Source organism: Gambusia affinis, linkage group LG24, assembly GCF_019740435.1.
Source record: "Gambusia affinis linkage group LG24, SWU_Gaff_1.0, whole genome shotgun sequence".
NCBI classification, from domain to species: Eukaryota; Metazoa; Chordata; class Actinopteri; order Cyprinodontiformes; family Poeciliidae; genus Gambusia; species Gambusia affinis.
This window is the reverse complement of record NC_057891.1, coordinates 12,780,136-12,796,655: the sequence shown is the minus strand read 5'-3', so window position 1 is coordinate 12,796,655 and position 16,520 is coordinate 12,780,136. Positions and strand designations below refer to the sequence as shown.

Here is a 16,520-nt window from a genome sequence, read left to right as displayed (position 1 = left end):
TTGGGAAGAGCACACGTGTGAAGTGGAAGAAAACTGAATAAAAATATTTTAATCTCTTTTTATGATGATAGAATTCAGTGCACCAGTTGGCTTTGGGAGACATTTAATTAGATAATAAAGTGAATCTGTGTAAACTCAGTCTCTTTCTAAATACAAACCTACCAAGACACAGCTGAATGCCGAAAACGAAAGGGTGAGCAACGAGAACATTAATCAGAGAAGCAGCCAGAAAGCTTATGGTAACTCAGGAAGAGCTACGAGACCCACGGCTCAAGTGGTAGAGTCTGATTGGAGCACAGCTACTTGTCTTGCACTTCTCTAATTTCGCAGTTGGCAAGAAAAAAAACGGCATTGTTGAGAAAAAAAAAAAAAAAAAACTTGCAAAAGGAAAAACGAGAAATATTTGACCTCGAAAAGCTTCACCAAGTGTGGGAACGTTTTTATTCAGCATAAACAAGGAAGCTGGATGACAATTCATATGGAGCAGTTCTGGAATTAACCTGTGGGTCCTTCACCTTCCGACGGGAAAACGCTCGACATACAGGCAGGGCTACAGTGGATAAAAAAATAAAAATAAAAAATCTAAATTTTGAATTTATAACAAGAGTGATGTTCACAGACATCCTCTATCCAGAGTCTGAGTTATTTTGAAACCATTTCAAGACTTGAAGTAGCCAAAGTTGACTCTGTAAAGTATCAAAGTTGTGCTGGACTTGTGGTTGAGGGGGTGAAAACACAAACACTTTTCAGAATCAAGTTTTATACAAGCTTAGAAATTTGTGCATCATTTTCATTCCACCTCAGAATGATGCACTACTTTGTGTTGCTCTATCGCATACCATTCCCAAAAAAATAAAAAAATAAAAAAAAACACATAAAAGTTTGTGGATGTAAATGTGACAAAACGTGAGTATTAATACATTTTCAAGACGCTCTACATGTTTCACACTGCTGGTTGGATTAAGGTTCATTTTTACTTTACTCTAAACTCCAGCAGCAGTTCTAAAAAGATAAACTACGTCAAGACGCTTGTGCTTGTACTGACTCATATAGATGATCCACATTATAAATGTCTGTGCCATCTTTCCCTAAGATTAAAAGAAAGCTGGTTACAGTGCATCCAACCTATGAGACACACACCACCCTGCTGGGATCAAACACTTCCAGCTCCTGGAACATCTTGATCTCAGCTTTGACAGCAGGTTCCACTGTCTGCGGTGTATAAACCCATGTTAACAATATGATCCACGCTATAGACGACATGTATGGGTGAGATGCAGGGAAGCCAATTTGCAAAGCAGAACTGTTGCTGCTCTGTATCCCACCTGTGCGCCACTTCTGTAATTGAGGGCATCTGGGTTTTGCTGCGTGGACTAAAAGCTGAAATGTGGCACATTTTAGACTGTATTCCTTTTCCGTGATCATGAGCGTTTATGTCTGTCACGACTGCAAGCTGAAACGCTCACAAATGAATCGTTCGCCTGATTTTGTATATTTTGTAGAGGAAACAAACTACTCTCACATGTTAAGCAGAACATCCAGATCGGTATGTGCTTACCGTGGGTAAGAGCGGCTCCATTTGGGCTCCTTGGTCGGTGATGTCCATCTTTTCCCTCTCCTCTTCCTCGGCCTCAGAATTTAACCAGGTGGCGACGCTGCGCTCCTCCTCGGCAGACCGCTGCTTTGGAAAGCGACCCTCACTTGATGCTGGCGTTTTTTTCTTCTTCTTCAGGTTTTATCCTTCTCTCCTCCCCTACTGAGCATTCACCGGCCGGGTTTTCTCAGATAAAGGTAGCAAAGTGTTCCTGTCCTGGCCCCGCATCGTTTACGCACAAAGGAGGGGAGGCTGCGCTATCCATTTTGAGCGCACACTTTTTATGCGGGGGGGTTTCTTCTGTCAGTGGGGGCTTATACCTCCATGTTTTCAGTCGTGCACGTGAGCTACTGGAAAGGCGTTTTGGTGTCTAATTCAGCTTTTCACCAGAAGATTTAAAACGCAGTGGGTCGTGTGTGGCTCATGAGCAATAAGACAGAAATGGAACAGAAAGAAAAACAGCCATGTTGGACCGCTTTCATGTTTGCATGACAGGGGAAATCCACCAATCATAATGTCTTATTTTTCAATAGGTCGTGTTCAGCTCTTCGTGTTGGTTGTCTTTTTATTTCCGTCAACGTGCAGGCAATCTGCAGTCTTCTGTCAATCGCATCTCTGCTTCTTGTTGCGGCACGCAATGTTCCACCGGCAACTGGCATTCCCCGGATGCTGCTGGATTAAAGTTAACACAATGGCGCCATCTTCTGGTCACTTGTCAACCGAAGCAGAATGGGTTTTTTTTGTTGTTGTTTTTACTGTTCATGGACAACCATAAGCACACCTTTTTGAAGTTTAACATAGATAACATGTTGAAAAAGCCGTTGTTGTCAGACGAGGCCATCATTGAATTATTGGTCTACATACTAGACTTAAGAACTGACTCAAAAAGAAAGGGTGGGGGGTCAGTGGATACCAAACCAAGCCACATTTTTAAGATTACTTGTGGAAAAAATGTCAAAAATCATGATTAATTTTACATCAACTTTTCAATTATGCACTACTTTGTGTTGGCCTGTCACGTAAATCCCAGTAAAACACAGTAAAGTTTGTGGTTGTATCATAACAAAATGTGAGAAATGTTAAGGCGTTGTAGAAGTGTGTGACTTGAAAACAAATAAACATGTATATGAGCTATAAAAGATGGGAATGCATGAAAAATTACCACCATGACTACAATATGAGGATCATAAAATTATCATAAATTATATTACCAAATATATATATATTGTAAAAGGTCTAGATTAATTTGGGACATACAGATTGCACAACATCCATAGAGCTAAGATTGCAACTTTCATGTTTTGTTTTTAAGAGACAAGATAGATAAGAAGGAATAGTAAGCAGAATAGTTTTTTAAATAACCACACACCAATGACTGAGCTGTTGTATTCAAAAAGATGTCCAATTAATTTTATAGTAGAGAACACAATGTTGAGTAAGCCGACCACAGTTGATAAATCTCAATACCCCATTACCTAGCATGAGCGGACAATGGAGTGGAAGCGTTTACATACGTCTCCATAGTCCACAATAGGGAGAAAAAGTTTTTTCCCCAACTTCTGTTTCACACAATAGGAAAAGCAAGACTTATTTCTGTAGTAAGATCCTAAAATAACTTTTAATTGTATAATATAAAAGTGAACATGGTCCTTAGCATTCAAATAATTGTCAATTTATAAAAAGTAGACAAACTATTTGTTGTCCATTGGTAGTCAGGATTTTCTCACAATTTTCTGAAATTTCTCACAATTTTTGCAACAGTGAACATCATGCATTTAAAACAAGTTGCAGCTGACAAAGTGGCTCCTGCTCTACATCAAATGCAACCTGTAAAGACTGAAAGGCTTTCAGTAGGTGTGGGTTCAGTAGCAGTGTATGACATCATCTGCAAAAAATTGGAACGTTGAGTTTGGGATGATACACCCAGTATTCATATAAATAATGACTAGTAATGGACTGAGCACAAAGCCTTGAGGGACACATTTTTCCACAGAATAACCCTCTATCTTAACCATCTGGGCTCTACTATAGTGAGATCCTTTCCAAAACCTGAAAGACATTTGATTACAGTAATTAGTCAATTACAGCTATAATAGTAGAGGTAACAATACTGTGATTTTTGCAGAAACCTGACTGAAATGGAGAAAAAAAGATAGAGTTTATGGTCAGATATCCTTTGAGCAGGACCTTTGCCAAGACAGATAGATTTAGACATTGCTCTGCAATTGTTTGAAATACAGAGGCCACTTTTCTGCAAAAGAGTACCAAGGACAGATCTCCAGTCCAAGGGGATTTCATTTAAAGTCAAGGTTAAAAATTACACAGTAACATTTATAATTTAAGTTGCCATTTTTAAGAAGAGTGGTTTAAGATTAAAGCCCTCAGGACCTCTGTTGTGGTGAAGTTAGAAACCTCACTATTGTCAATGGTTCTTCTACTTCAGTAAAATTGTCAAGTTTATACAAGCCCAGAAGAAATAAAATAACTTCTAATTTAATTTCCATCATTTACTCTTTGACCATTGCTGGGCTGGCAGCATTGTCTTATTTAGTTGTTGTGGAAGATGGTCAGATCCTGTTTGTGGAGGCTTATTGAAAACAAAGACAAAACAAAACTTATGGCCATGGCAGGAAAGCTAAGCTAAGCTGAGGATTGTGTTCAGGAAGGCAGGCAGAGGAATAGACAAGACTGCTGGAGGGCAGGAAAGAAAGAGGACTTGAGGAATGGAGGAACAGAAGACACTGAGGAGGTAAGTGATTAGTGAAACAAGGACCAGATTAATATAAAGAAATGGCAGAACATGGCTGGTGGACTGAAGAAAAATTGTCAAATGAACATCAAAATTATTGTATAGGAATCTGAGGGAAATAAATAGAACACTAGAAAAGTAACAAAATATTTAAACACATGATAATACTGAAAGAACAGAACAAAATTCCTAGAAACTGAAGGAGAATATAAATATAGAATACCAAACAAAATTATCACAAAACAAATTTCAAAGCCAAACACAGATCATAACAGGCCGTCCTCCTCTGCACCATTACCAAAACTTTAATAATTTTTGTTTTCCCGGACTGCTCTGGATTTAGCTCCAGCAATTTTCAGAATCAGCTTTATTGGCCAAGATTATACACAAATAACAGAGAAAGACTTTTGTGGCATCTGGTTTCTGCAAATAGAGCTCCATAATGCCAACCTGGAGGTAAAGGTTTGTGTCAGCAGACATTTGCAGGTCGGTACTCTTTTAACCCTTTGATGGTGTGCGGTTAGTCCTTTTGTGAGGGAGAATGTGTTGGAGGTGTGAATGTCTGCTTTACAAACCTGCAGAAGAAGCTGCTGTGGTCGTCAGCCATCTGCGGGTGTCATCACAGGTTGAGGGTGACAGGGTCCTTAGGCGGGGAAACTCTAATAAGTTACCTTGTTCCTGGTGAAGAAAAACATTTCCAGAGCATAACGTTTCCAGTACCATGTTCCATAACAAAGACAGAGGGAAGGAGATTCCCTCCTTCTTTTTTCCCATCTATAGACTTCATTTAAGCAACAATGTTCATTGATCAACATGAGTACTTCAGGTAGTATACAAGAGAAAGGACACTGGCCCCCTGGGTGGTCAGCCATAAAGTCCGTATTAAAAACTATCACTATGCTCTATGTACCCATTTACAGAACTTGAAAGGAACATTTCTATCTAAAAAAGGAATCTGAATGATTTAAAATATTTTTCTTCTTAACCTTGCCTCTAATGTCTTTGTATGTAAATATAGACACATATCAATGGAACACATTCAACAAATTACATATGAAAAGTTACGAACATTTAGCAAAAAAGCATTTTGCCTTATTTAGAACCATTTTTTCTTGTTACATGTTTATAAGAACATCTTATCTTTGGTTCCTAATTGGTGACAGAATGGGAAGCTCAGCTGTTGGAATCTGTCTAACACGGTTTTATACTTCACAGTCCTATATCTGTGGCCTTTGTTCAAATCCCAACGTCACATCCTCTTAAATGTATCTTGCATAAACAGCATCTTTGGTGCATCACATTGATCTCTTCAGAGTTTAGCTCACTGGCACAGTTAATCTGATGAAAGAGTTTCCATTTGAAAAGCTGCACATTCTTTCAAGTCTTTTCTGAAAATGGTTCAAGTCTCAGATTTGTTGGAGAAGTTTGGGAAATACAATAGGAGACTTCTTCCAGATGCTCTACCAAGACAAGAGGGACACAAATTCTGAAGCTGCAGATCCAGTTTAGCAACTGCCGGATCAACTCAGTCAAGGATAGTCCCAAAGCTGTCTACAAAAGGAGGACATGGCTGCCCTGCCTAAGTGACCGGACACAGAACGCTGGGGAAATAAGGAGACAATCCTTCAAGGTGGCGTTTGAGTGTGACCTGGAAATCTGACATACAGAAATGATCTGGTCCAAAAACCATCTAGAGGTAAAGAAGGAAGGTTGTCTCCCATGCAATATGGCTTTCATTGCATTGCTCCACTTACGACATGAAAAATTTCATTAGACATTGTTTTGGGTTTAGTTCAAAAGGTGTTGGAAAAGGAAGGGATAAAAAGAAACAAAGAATGGGAACTCATGCTGAAAGTTTAAAAGGAAAGAAAGATAAATTTATTGTGCACATATATTCCCCCCCCCCCCCCCCAACAATAATGTATAATTTGTCTCGACGTGTCATTTAATACCAATGAAATACATTGAAGTTTGTAGTTGTAACAAAGTAAAATGTGGAAAAGCTCGAGAGATTTGAATATATGTGCAAAGCCTTGTATATAAACTCATGATGAAGAGATGTAAGCAGATGAAGAATAGAGGGGCTTTAGAAATTTTGGTCAAAAATAATAATCCATCCATGACGAATGGTGTCATTAATTTGTAATAATTTATTTGATCATATTTACAACTTGTATTTTTATGTGACTAAGTTGCTGGAAGTTTCCTGAAAAGCTATGGGAATATCAGTCTGCGGCTGGCATCAGCACCGAGGCTGTTGAGATGTCAGGATGTTGCTGCTGCTGATCCGGATCCGCCCAGCTCGGCGTCACGGCACCGACAAGATGGCCGAGATTACGGGTCGAAAGTGAGGGAGGAAACAAAAACATCTGTGAGCTGGCCCCCCTTTGTTGAAGACGCCAGGTTTTAAGCGGCGCTGAGGACTGATCGAGGCGGAGGTATAGGCTGGGTGCACCCCGGACTCCGGCTCTTGTTCTTGCCGGATGCAGACACAGTGCGCTCCGCGGAGGCGCGCCCGCAAGGACCGTTTATCGGGTCTTCTGGGAGCTAACCTGCTAACCATGTTTGCTATATGACAGCATCATTACTGAGACGTTGTGTAATTACAAAGTGACACTTGGGCTCGTTCCAATATAAATAGCGGTTGCATCTAAATACGTTATCGGAGATAAGTTTAGTTACAGCAGCTCAACTTTCTAAAGAGACCAATTGGATTTAGCGCTTAGCCAGCAGGTTAGCATGCTAACATTGCGGATTTCTTGTTTGCAGCTTCGCAGCTAGCATCTGCGTTAGCAGACGTCAGTTAGTGGGCTCAGCTGTTTTTGGAGTCTTTGGGCTTTTCTATGACTGCAAAGGTACTTCAGTGAGTGTTCGGAGGACGGTGCTGTCACAGTTTAACAGCCGCGGAAACTGTTCTCTTCAGACCTGGATAGCCAGGGGTCCTACAGGATTAATAGCGTTGAAAGCATCACAGTCGGGGTGATCTAAGCCCCCGAGTTACAGGACGAGGAGCAAACCCAGTCGCCTTCATCATGGCCCATTCTCCCGTTCAGGGTAACCTTCCGGGGATGCAGGTAAGAAGTGTTTTTAATGGGCTTGTTTTGCTTTATGCAAGCGAGGGCATTAGAACATATTGTACACTGAGTCCCTGTCGAGGGTTAATAATGCTGTGGACCTAAACAGCTTAGTGAGATGAGGCATTTAAGGACCTTAATATGGCTCGGAAATTCTCACGAGACACCTCAGGATTTAAAATTCTAAAAATGCCACGCAATGTAATTGAACCCCCGAGAGAGAGAGAGAGAGAGAGAGAGAGAGAGAGAGAGAGATGTTGCATTAGGGTTTGCCAAGGACATCAGGAGTTGCCAAGTCCAGTCCAGAATATTATTGATGTTCCACTGATCCAGCACACCTTGATAAAAATGTTTATTAGTATGTTCTGCAGAAGCTGATGACATGCTGAGGAAGTAATCGAGCCATTTCTAAAACCTGTGTTGGAGCAATAGGTCATCTAAAACATGTAGGATGCTAGTTTTTGGATACATACACATTTGAATTCCTCTTTTACTTTAACACAAGTCAGAGGAACAAACTGCCTAAAGAAGACAATTTAACCATAATAAAGGATACAACTGAGTCTGTCATTTAATCTCAGTAGGGATGCAGCTGTTCAGTCAAGACTTAATAGGTTTTTTTAAAGAAATTGGTGAGCAAACAGCATCAAACAGGTAGAGGGAAAGTTCTTAAGTTTAAAGCAGGATTGGGTTACATATGAAACCCTCAGAGCTGCTGAATTTATCATCTTTAAATAGAGTTCAGGACAATACTCAACCTTACCTAGACACGACCAATAACCTAAACCAGGTATTCTCAAATTCAGTCATCCAGCTCTGGTCTTCTGCAGCCTTTGCATCTCTGCTTCAACACACCAAATAATGAGATCATTAGCTGGAAAACTTGACTGCATACTGAGGATGTAATTAAGATATTTGGTTTAAGTGTGTTGGAACAGGGATGCATGCAAACCCCTGGTTTTAAATCAACAGTGCTTAACATGAATTCCTTTCTTAATGCTTTTGGTGGAAAATGTGTATTTTCTTTTCAGCAACATTTGATGTCTTTTTATAACAACGAAGGTCCCTCTTTTCAAAAGTCTTCTGCCTTAAAGTGGATGTAATGAGCATTTCTCTGGCCAAAAGAGGTCATAAAAGGAAGTTGTTTTTTGTCAGCGCCTACTCTAGTGTTTTCCACATAACAGCCTCTGGAGAGTTAAGTCATTTTAGTTCACTTCCTGTGGTACGTACACAAGTTGTTTTCTCCCCATTTCACTCTATGATATGAATGCCACAGAGAAATGTCCTATAGAACATTGTGGAAAATTAATTTCCTGGTTTGGTTTTTCCATTGAATGTCATGTTGGAAGTCCATGATGGCTGTTTTATAGGTTAAGTTGCAGCCTTTAGCTGACTAGTGATTCTTTATACTGTCATCAACATACTAAAGGGCTATCTAGGGATTAAACAGAGTAAAATGATAAATCTAGCAGTTGGTTTTAATTTTATTACTTTTATTTTGAACCTGCACGTTATCCAGTCATTACTCTTCCCCTTTTTACCTCTCCCGTGTCTTTCTCTCTCTTTACATAAACCAAGTGTTGCAATGAGTGAAAGAATGTCACCCTGCCAGTGTTTCTGACTTATTCCCAACCTTTCTTTTATTCTGTTTATTATTATTATTATTATTTAAATCCACCTTCCCTCTCCCTTTCCCTTGCTTCTTCCCGTCAATAACCAGAATGTCCGAGTGGACCCCGAGGAGCTGTTTACCAAGTTGGAGCGCATCGGAAAGGGTTCCTTTGGCGAGGTATTCAAAGGCATCGACAATCGCACACAGAAGGTGGTGGCCATTAAGATCATAGACTTGGAGGAAGCGGAAGACGAGATTGAAGACATCCAACAGGAGATCACTGTGCTGAGCCAATGCGACAGTCCGTTTGTTACCAAGTATTATGGCTCTTATTTGAAGGTAGCCACCTAATTACAAATTCACAATATCTTCCAGTAACTGTTCACATTTTGTTACATTGTAACTTTAATGTAGTTTAACTGAATTATATGCGTTAGCTAAACACAAAATGGTGTGTAATAGTGAAAGCAAAGAGTATGTGGGCTGTCTCATGAAATCCAAATGCAGTACATTAAAGTTTATGATTGTAATCATTACAAAGTGTGTAATAAAGTTAAACAAGTGGTTTTCCAAAGCACTGGACATATTGCGCAGCTTTGTTTTAGCTGGCATAGCAACATCTTAAATGAGCTGATGGAATGAAATTTTCTTCCCTAACCCACTTCTTCCTTGTGAATAATCCCAAATTAAAAAAAAGGATTAGCCTCAGATGATTTGAAACACCCACCTGACCACCAGACTCTTAATAGGGTCATCAGAACTTATTCAAGTTTTCATTGGCTTGTTGGAAGTTTTGTGTTAAGCATCTGGATTTGGGAGTCTGTGCGTTTTCTTCTCGCATGCAGCCAAGCGGTAAAGAGCTTCTATTCTTTTTCTGTCTCTGTCAATGCAGGACACAAAGCTATGGATCATCATGGAGTATTTGGGTGGGGGCTCTGCCTTAGATTTGGTAAGTAATTTTTCTGTTCACACAAAACGCCTGCTTTGCTTGTCCTTATGCCTTGTTTCTTTTTTACTGAAATGCGACAAAACACGGATGGCAAATTAGTGACAGAGTCTAAAGCTATTTGCAGAGGTCTGCACTTCAACGACATTAGGAAGTTGTTACAAATAGCACTGCATGTTATAACCTAAAAAAAAAAAACATTAAAAAAGGGTCTAAAATATTGCTGCTTTAGATCTAGCAAATATTTGAGATCTAGCAAATCTAGATCTCAAATATTGGGTAGTCTGTGCAACTTGGAGGAAAAAATACTTCAACATTTGTATCTCAACTCTCAATTTCTAGCCAGAATTGAGAGTATTGTGCACCTAGTGTTATGTCTTTGTCGCAGGAGGGTATAGCCATTGCAAAGCTAGGGATTTTATGTTTAGCCTGCTTCATATTGTCTGACAGCTTCTACTTAAGTAGTTTCTTAACTATACAAATCTGGTAATCTAATCCTGGTTTGGCTAATGAAATAGAACCAAAAAAAACAACTAATCACAGTTGAGTTAGGATTTAAAAATGGAAGATTTATCGTATTTGTGTTGATATGGATAGCTTTTTTCTATTAAATAGAAATGTAATTTAAAAACTAAATTTAAAATTACTCTGGTAATCTTTGTCTTTTTTTTTTTTTACATTGTTTGATCATCTGAAACATTTAGTCGTGACAAAAAAAACAACAAAAAAAACAAAGCGATGAAATCTGCAAGTGGGCAATAACTTTTTATGCCCACTACTATTAATACATTCCACCAAATCCAAACTAGCTTAGAATTTTATCTACACATATTGCCACCGTTTAGTGAAATGAGTACTGTTCCCGATGGCCATGTGTCTCTGTTTGTTTTCCTGTCACAGATGGAGCCTGGCGCATTAGATGAGACTCAGATTGCCACAATCCTCAGAGAGATCCTAAAGGGTCTGGAGTACTTGCACTCAGAGAAGAAGATCCACAGAGATATTAAAGGTAGCTGACTAAATGGCTTCAGAGAGTGCACACACGCGAATATCATATTGCGCATTAATGTTATAGACATCCACTTAAACCTTCATTCATTATACAGTTTGCGTTTCACCTGAGAATTCCATTTGATGCCAAATCGATGTAGACGAACAGCTTTGTAAAGACGAAGAGTTTTTCCACCGTTGAAGCTCTACGTTTGTCCACAGCTGCCAATGTTCTGCTGTCCGAGCAAGGAGAGGTGAAGCTGGCCGACTTCGGAGTGGCGGGCCAGCTCACAGACACTCAGATCAAACGGAACACTTTTGTCGGGACGCCCTTTTGGATGGCCCCGGAGGTGATCAAACAGTCCGCGTATGACTCCAAGGTGAGTTCAAACAGAGCAAGCTTTTGACACCTGGAAATAATTACTCACTACTTTGAGTTGGTTTTAGGGCTGCAGCTAACAATTATTTTAGTAATCAATTATTCTATTGGTTAAAAGGATAAATAAAAATGTTTTAGCTCTAGTTGATTTGAGACAACACTAAATAAATCTATTGAAAACAGAAGGCATCAAGGGGTTTGCATTCTTGTGCAAGACGCTGTATCGTTTCAAAGCACTTCTGTTATTTCTATTTCTTCTGCGCGCTCCAGGCCGACATCTGGTCACTTGGAATCACAGCTATCGAGCTGGCGAAAGGCGAGCCGCCTCACTCAGACCTCCATCCCATGAAGGTGTTATTCCTCATTCCAAAGAACAACCCGCCCACACTCGAGGGCAACTACTGCAAACCTCTCAAGGAGTTTGTCGAGGCCTGCCTCAACAAAGAGCCCAGTTTTGTATGTAGTCTAGTGTAATTCTGCATTATTTCTGTATGTTTTGCCTCATTTCTCCAAACTGCATTGCCTCACTTTCTTTTTTTTGCTCTTTCTGCAGAGGCCGACTGCCAAAGAACTGCTGAAGCATAAATTGATCGTCCGACATGCGAAGAAGACGTCATACTTGACGGAGCTGGTGGACAAGTACAAGAGGTGGAAGGCTGAGCAGTCCAGAACTACCGAGTCCAGTTCAGATGAGTCGGACTCGTAAGTGTGTTGACGTTTCAGCAAGAAATAAAAGTTCAGCCTTCATCTTTAGTTTGAGAGCTGATCAGACTCTTTGCTTATACTGATAAATCTTTTGAAATGTTGGTCCAATCAGAGAACAGGATGGTCAGGCGTCAGGCGGGAATGACTTTGGCAGTGATGATTGGATCTTCACCATACGAGAAAAGGACCCCAAGAAACTACAGAATGGAGAGGGTCAGTCAGGGGGGACGGACCAGGTCAGCCAATGCTTTTGAAAAAAGTTGTTTTTATAATGCTCACAATATGAAGCATCACTGGTTTTTAATTTCTTTCCTCAGACAAAAGACATTCCAAGGAGGCCTTATTCACAGAGCCTGACCACGGTCATTTCTCCTGCATTAGCCGAAGTGAGAATCCTACTCTCAATGTTCTCTGAAAGTCACTTATGTAATTTAATGAAATGTAATGCTTTTTTGTTTTGTTTTATGAAATGAGACTATGAAATTAGATTCATTTTTATTTAAAAGGACATACTTAGACCTTTCATTCTACAAAAGCAAAGGCATTTATTGGCTCTTACTAGTTCTGGTTGAGTTACTATTATCCTCTCTGTAACTTATTATTGCTGTTTGACTGGCCCATCAGTTTAGGAGAGAGAGCCATGTCTCGAAACTCACGTTTTTAACTACAGCCATCAATTGTGAGAGCGACTTAAAAACCCAAAGGTTTGTGGATACTCTGTTAAGACGAAGTCTAAAAGTTACTTCAGGTAGAGCGATTAAAGTTGATGAGCCACATCATGAAAACACAGTAAAGAGTTTAAGAAGTTGTGAAAAATGACATTGATTTTCTGTGTTGTTTCAGTTATAGTCTGCCTGTAGTTCTGGTAATGACAGTGGAGGAAGTGAACAAAGCCGTTCAGTCCATTTTTCGAATATTGACATAACATTTACAGCCATCTTATTTGACTCAGCACTTTTCTCTTTGCAGTGGATGGTTGTTTACTCGCAATTTCTGGTAAGATTCATAGCATCGAACTGGTGTATTACATACAAATGTTAGTGATTGGATAACATTTAAAACCTCAACAAAGTCTATGCCTTCAGGAAGCAGTCGTTTCTCAACAGCAGAGTCCAGACCCTTTGGATGAAGCAAAGCGTAGAACAATGTCCGGCTGTAGAATATTACATTTCAATGTGACTTTTATGATTTAAGGGGCAGGAAGGACTGTTGGCCCTCGAGCATTTTCACAATATTAAATCTGTCTCCACATCAGACTTCTCTAGAGATGGAAAAACAACCAGTGGTGATTCTTTGGGGCACTTTAGGAGACTTTAATATCTAGGAGGAAAACATACAGTTTCTTCCTCGTTATTAGGTCAGACAATGTGAGTTTAACGAGTATGGATACTTTTACAAAAGCATTTGAACTAGTTGGGTCACGCTTCCTCTCTGACCCCCATCTCAGCTAAAGGCGCGGCAGGAGCAGGTGAACGGGAATCCCCTGGTCCTGGATGAGCTGAGAGCAGCCATCCTGCTGGCTGAAGAGGCCTACCCCGGCATCTCCGATTCCCTCGTGGCTCACATGGTCCAAAGGCTCCAGAGGTAACCGCTCTACTCATCTTCATACAGAATGCAGCTCAACGTCTGCTCCATTGTTGACCATTTGTTTTACTTTTACAGCTTCTCCACAAGCAGAAGATCTTCCTCCTCCCCCTAGAGATCGGCTCTCTACCCCCAAACCTGCTCTCCCAGGTCCCCACATCCCATCAACACCCTAGCCAGGTCAGAGGGTTAAACGTTGAGGGTCAAGTCATTCAATACCAGCTGGCTGCATTTGACCTCCATGTGAGGGGCGCTAACTTAGCCTGTTATTTAAAAAAAACAAAAAAACAAAGACTGAACTCCAAAGTGGAGAACAGAGACACTTTGCAGAGCTTCTTTTATCCATTAAAGAGAGAAGATGTTTGGAAGCTACAATGGTGCAGCGGGGGGGGAAAGAAAAAGAAAAAGACTCAAAAGTAAGAGCGACCAGCTGCAAAAAAAAACAGCAATAGCCAAGTCTGTCCCTGGGCTTTTGCACATGTGACACTCCTCATGCCTCACACAGAGTCTCTGCATGGATTTTGCTGGATGAGGAGCTGAAAGTCTCCCTTCAGTCCCTCCCCGTTCTCCAAATGCAGGCGTCATATCCCCAGAACCTACGAGAGCATGCTTGATGAACCTGCAGGGATGTTATCCAAGTTTAAAAGCTGTGTGTGTGTGTGCGTGCGTGTGTGTTCGGTTTTGTTTGTGAAACTCCCTGTTTAGGCAAATTGCAGCATTCTTAAAGAAACCTCAGGTAAAGTGCTTTAAGTGGACTTTGTCCTCCGAGGGGGCGCCATGCTGTACATGATTACAAGTTATCATTGCGGAAAATAAATCACTGTGTACAAAATGGTCGACGCGCATTTTGTAGATACTGATTAAAGACAACGTAGGTATTTAAAACATCTCAAAGGTTACTCCGACAGAAAATGCCTTGCCTTTTTCAGCGTTCTAGCATTCGTCGCAGATTTAGTTGGTTTCATTTTACACATATGTGATAATTGTCTTTTTTTTGTTTGTTTTCTTTTCAAGTGACTGAGTTTCAGTGTTTCATTTCAACATCATACAGAATGATTAAGTTAACTTTGTGTAGGAGAAGCAGAAAAAAAAAACCCTACCTGAATTCATGTTTAGGGAACTGAAAGACTTTAGTACTAGAATAAAGGTAGTGGACCGTTACAAGGGAGGAACCACATTAAACTGATATCAGTTGAAGTATTTTCTTTTTCTTTGGTTTAGCAGTATTGAGAAAGTAAAGCGGAAATGAGGAAAAACTGGCAAAGAAAGTAGGCAACGGCCGGCATTGGATCGTTATGGTTTAGTATTCGAACAAAAAAATCCAAACGGAAAAGACGGTTATTCCTGCAGGGCTTTCTAGTTGAAAACAAAATGATAGAATTAAGCCAGTTGACCAGCAGTGCAGGAACTCTGTGCTCCGTAGACAACAGCCTCTCTAGCACTCTCAATTAACCTTCATTAAAAGGACTTTTTACACCCTTGAACCAATGCGACACAAAATTTTAGCAGCTTCAAAACCAGAAGAACTTCCAGTACCGGCCTGTGTCTGACCACAAGAGCTCAACCGCATCATTTATTCTGGCCAAATCAAGCTTAGCTGCACAGTTCAACGCCATCCAATACCATCTTCATCTCTTGCTATAGAAGTGCCATGTCCTCTCTGACGCTTTCACTAGTAGTATGATTTGCACCTTTTTTTTTGTTGTTTGTTTTTCTAATTTTCAGATCCGTTTTTGTGCACTTTGAAAGTGTTGAGTATTTAAAGACTCCTGTAAGAGGAAGAAGAAAAAAAAAACAGCAAACAAAACCAGTTGCTAATAGCCATGTTTTACTATATATATGTTTACTTAAGAGTTCCAGAATTTACTACTGTGCTATTGCAGCAATAATGTTGAGGAGTCGCATCAAGATGCACTTGTCAAAACAGGGATTGAGAAAAATTAAGAAATATCCGATATTTTTATAACAGCAAAGAGTTAAGTATGGAAATATGGAATGCTTTATGGATATGAGCATCTGCCTCTGGCAAAAAAAATAAAAAATAAAATATCTATACCTTTCAGAAAACATGCTATGGAAATAACAACAAAATGTGTACATTTGATTTCCTTTATTATAGCTGATGATTTATAGTACTGTATATAATCTTTGCTTGTGTCATTTGAAAATTCCCAAGTTAAATGTAAGCTTTTAAAGTGACATGAGAAATAAAGATCTAATGCTAACTGAGAACTTTGTTTGGTCTCTTTGCCATGCACGAAGAAAAGAATGACTTCTTTTACATATGCACAAATATTCATACACTTTCTAATTTTGTTTCATCACCACAAACGTCCATTTATTTAGGGAGGAATTTTACCATAAACACCAAGCAGCACGTAATTATGTGATACACTGCAGGGGGTTAATCCAAGATTTTGACTTTTCTTAGCACAATAATGTGTGCACAAATATATATATACACACACATATATATACATACACATATATATATATATATATATACACACACATATACACATATATATATATATATATATATATATATACACATATACATATATATGTTTTTATAAAAACAATCTAAAAAGTGTGCATTTGTATTCATCGCCACAGCCGACACCAACTTAGTAACATAAATATACTTTGATAAGAACTATTTTATTGTTCTATTGTACTTTTTAGATCAGGGGTCTCAAACTCCAGTCCTCGAGGGCCACAGTCCTGCAGTTTTTAGATGTGCCACAGGTACAAAACACTGGAATGAAATGGCTTAATTACCTCCACCTTGTGTAGATCAGTTCTCCAGAGCATTAATTATTCTATTCAGGTGGTGCAGCAGAGGCACATCTAAAAGTTGCAGGACTGTGGCCCTCGAGGACTGGAG

General features: G+C 39.7%; 2 protein-coding genes across 10 annotated transcripts in view; one reads left to right on the top strand and one right to left on the bottom strand.

The window, feature by feature from the left end:
• LOC122827403 (sodium-driven chloride bicarbonate exchanger-like) overlaps nt 1-16,520 on the bottom strand; it is a 61,004-nt gene that overhangs the window by 42,687 nt on the left and 1,797 nt on the right. For 5 of the 6 annotated variants that reach the window (XR_006370057.1, XM_044110304.1, XM_044110305.1 and 2 more), the window contains exons 3-4: nt 4,919-5,021; nt 1,559-2,266 (exon numbers count right to left, since the gene is read on the bottom strand). Coding sequence is in view for 4 of the 6 variants with exons in the window: in XM_044110304.1 (XP_043966239.1) it covers nt 1,559-1,606 (48 nt within the window). In the remaining 2 variants the exon portion in view is untranslated. The remainder of the gene's footprint in view (nt 1-1,558; nt 2,267-4,918; nt 5,022-16,520) is intronic. The other variant, XR_006370058.1, reaches the window with a different exon arrangement.
• stk24b (serine/threonine kinase 24b (STE20 homolog, yeast)) lies at nt 6,596-15,862 on the top strand. 4 transcript variants are annotated; one of them, XM_044110308.1, is made up of 12 exons: nt 6,596-7,417; nt 9,138-9,368; nt 9,922-9,978; nt 10,876-10,984; nt 11,188-11,345; nt 11,615-11,800; nt 11,898-12,046; nt 12,162-12,285; nt 12,367-12,435; nt 13,019-13,045; nt 13,497-13,633; nt 13,712-15,862. In XM_044110308.1, the coding sequence occupies exons 1-12, from the start codon at nt 7,376-7,378 to the stop codon at nt 13,746-13,748; spliced, it is 1,326 nt and encodes a 441-aa protein (XP_043966243.1). In that variant the 5' UTR covers nt 6,596-7,375; the 3' UTR covers nt 13,749-15,862. The 4 variants fall into 4 exon arrangements, with proteins under 4 accessions (XP_043966243.1, XP_043966247.1, XP_043966244.1 ...); XM_044110312.1 differs by lacking the exon at nt 13,712-15,862 and adding an exon at nt 13,305-13,416 and having other exon boundaries at nt 6,634-7,417; XM_044110309.1 differs by lacking the exon at nt 13,019-13,045 and having other exon boundaries at nt 6,635-7,417.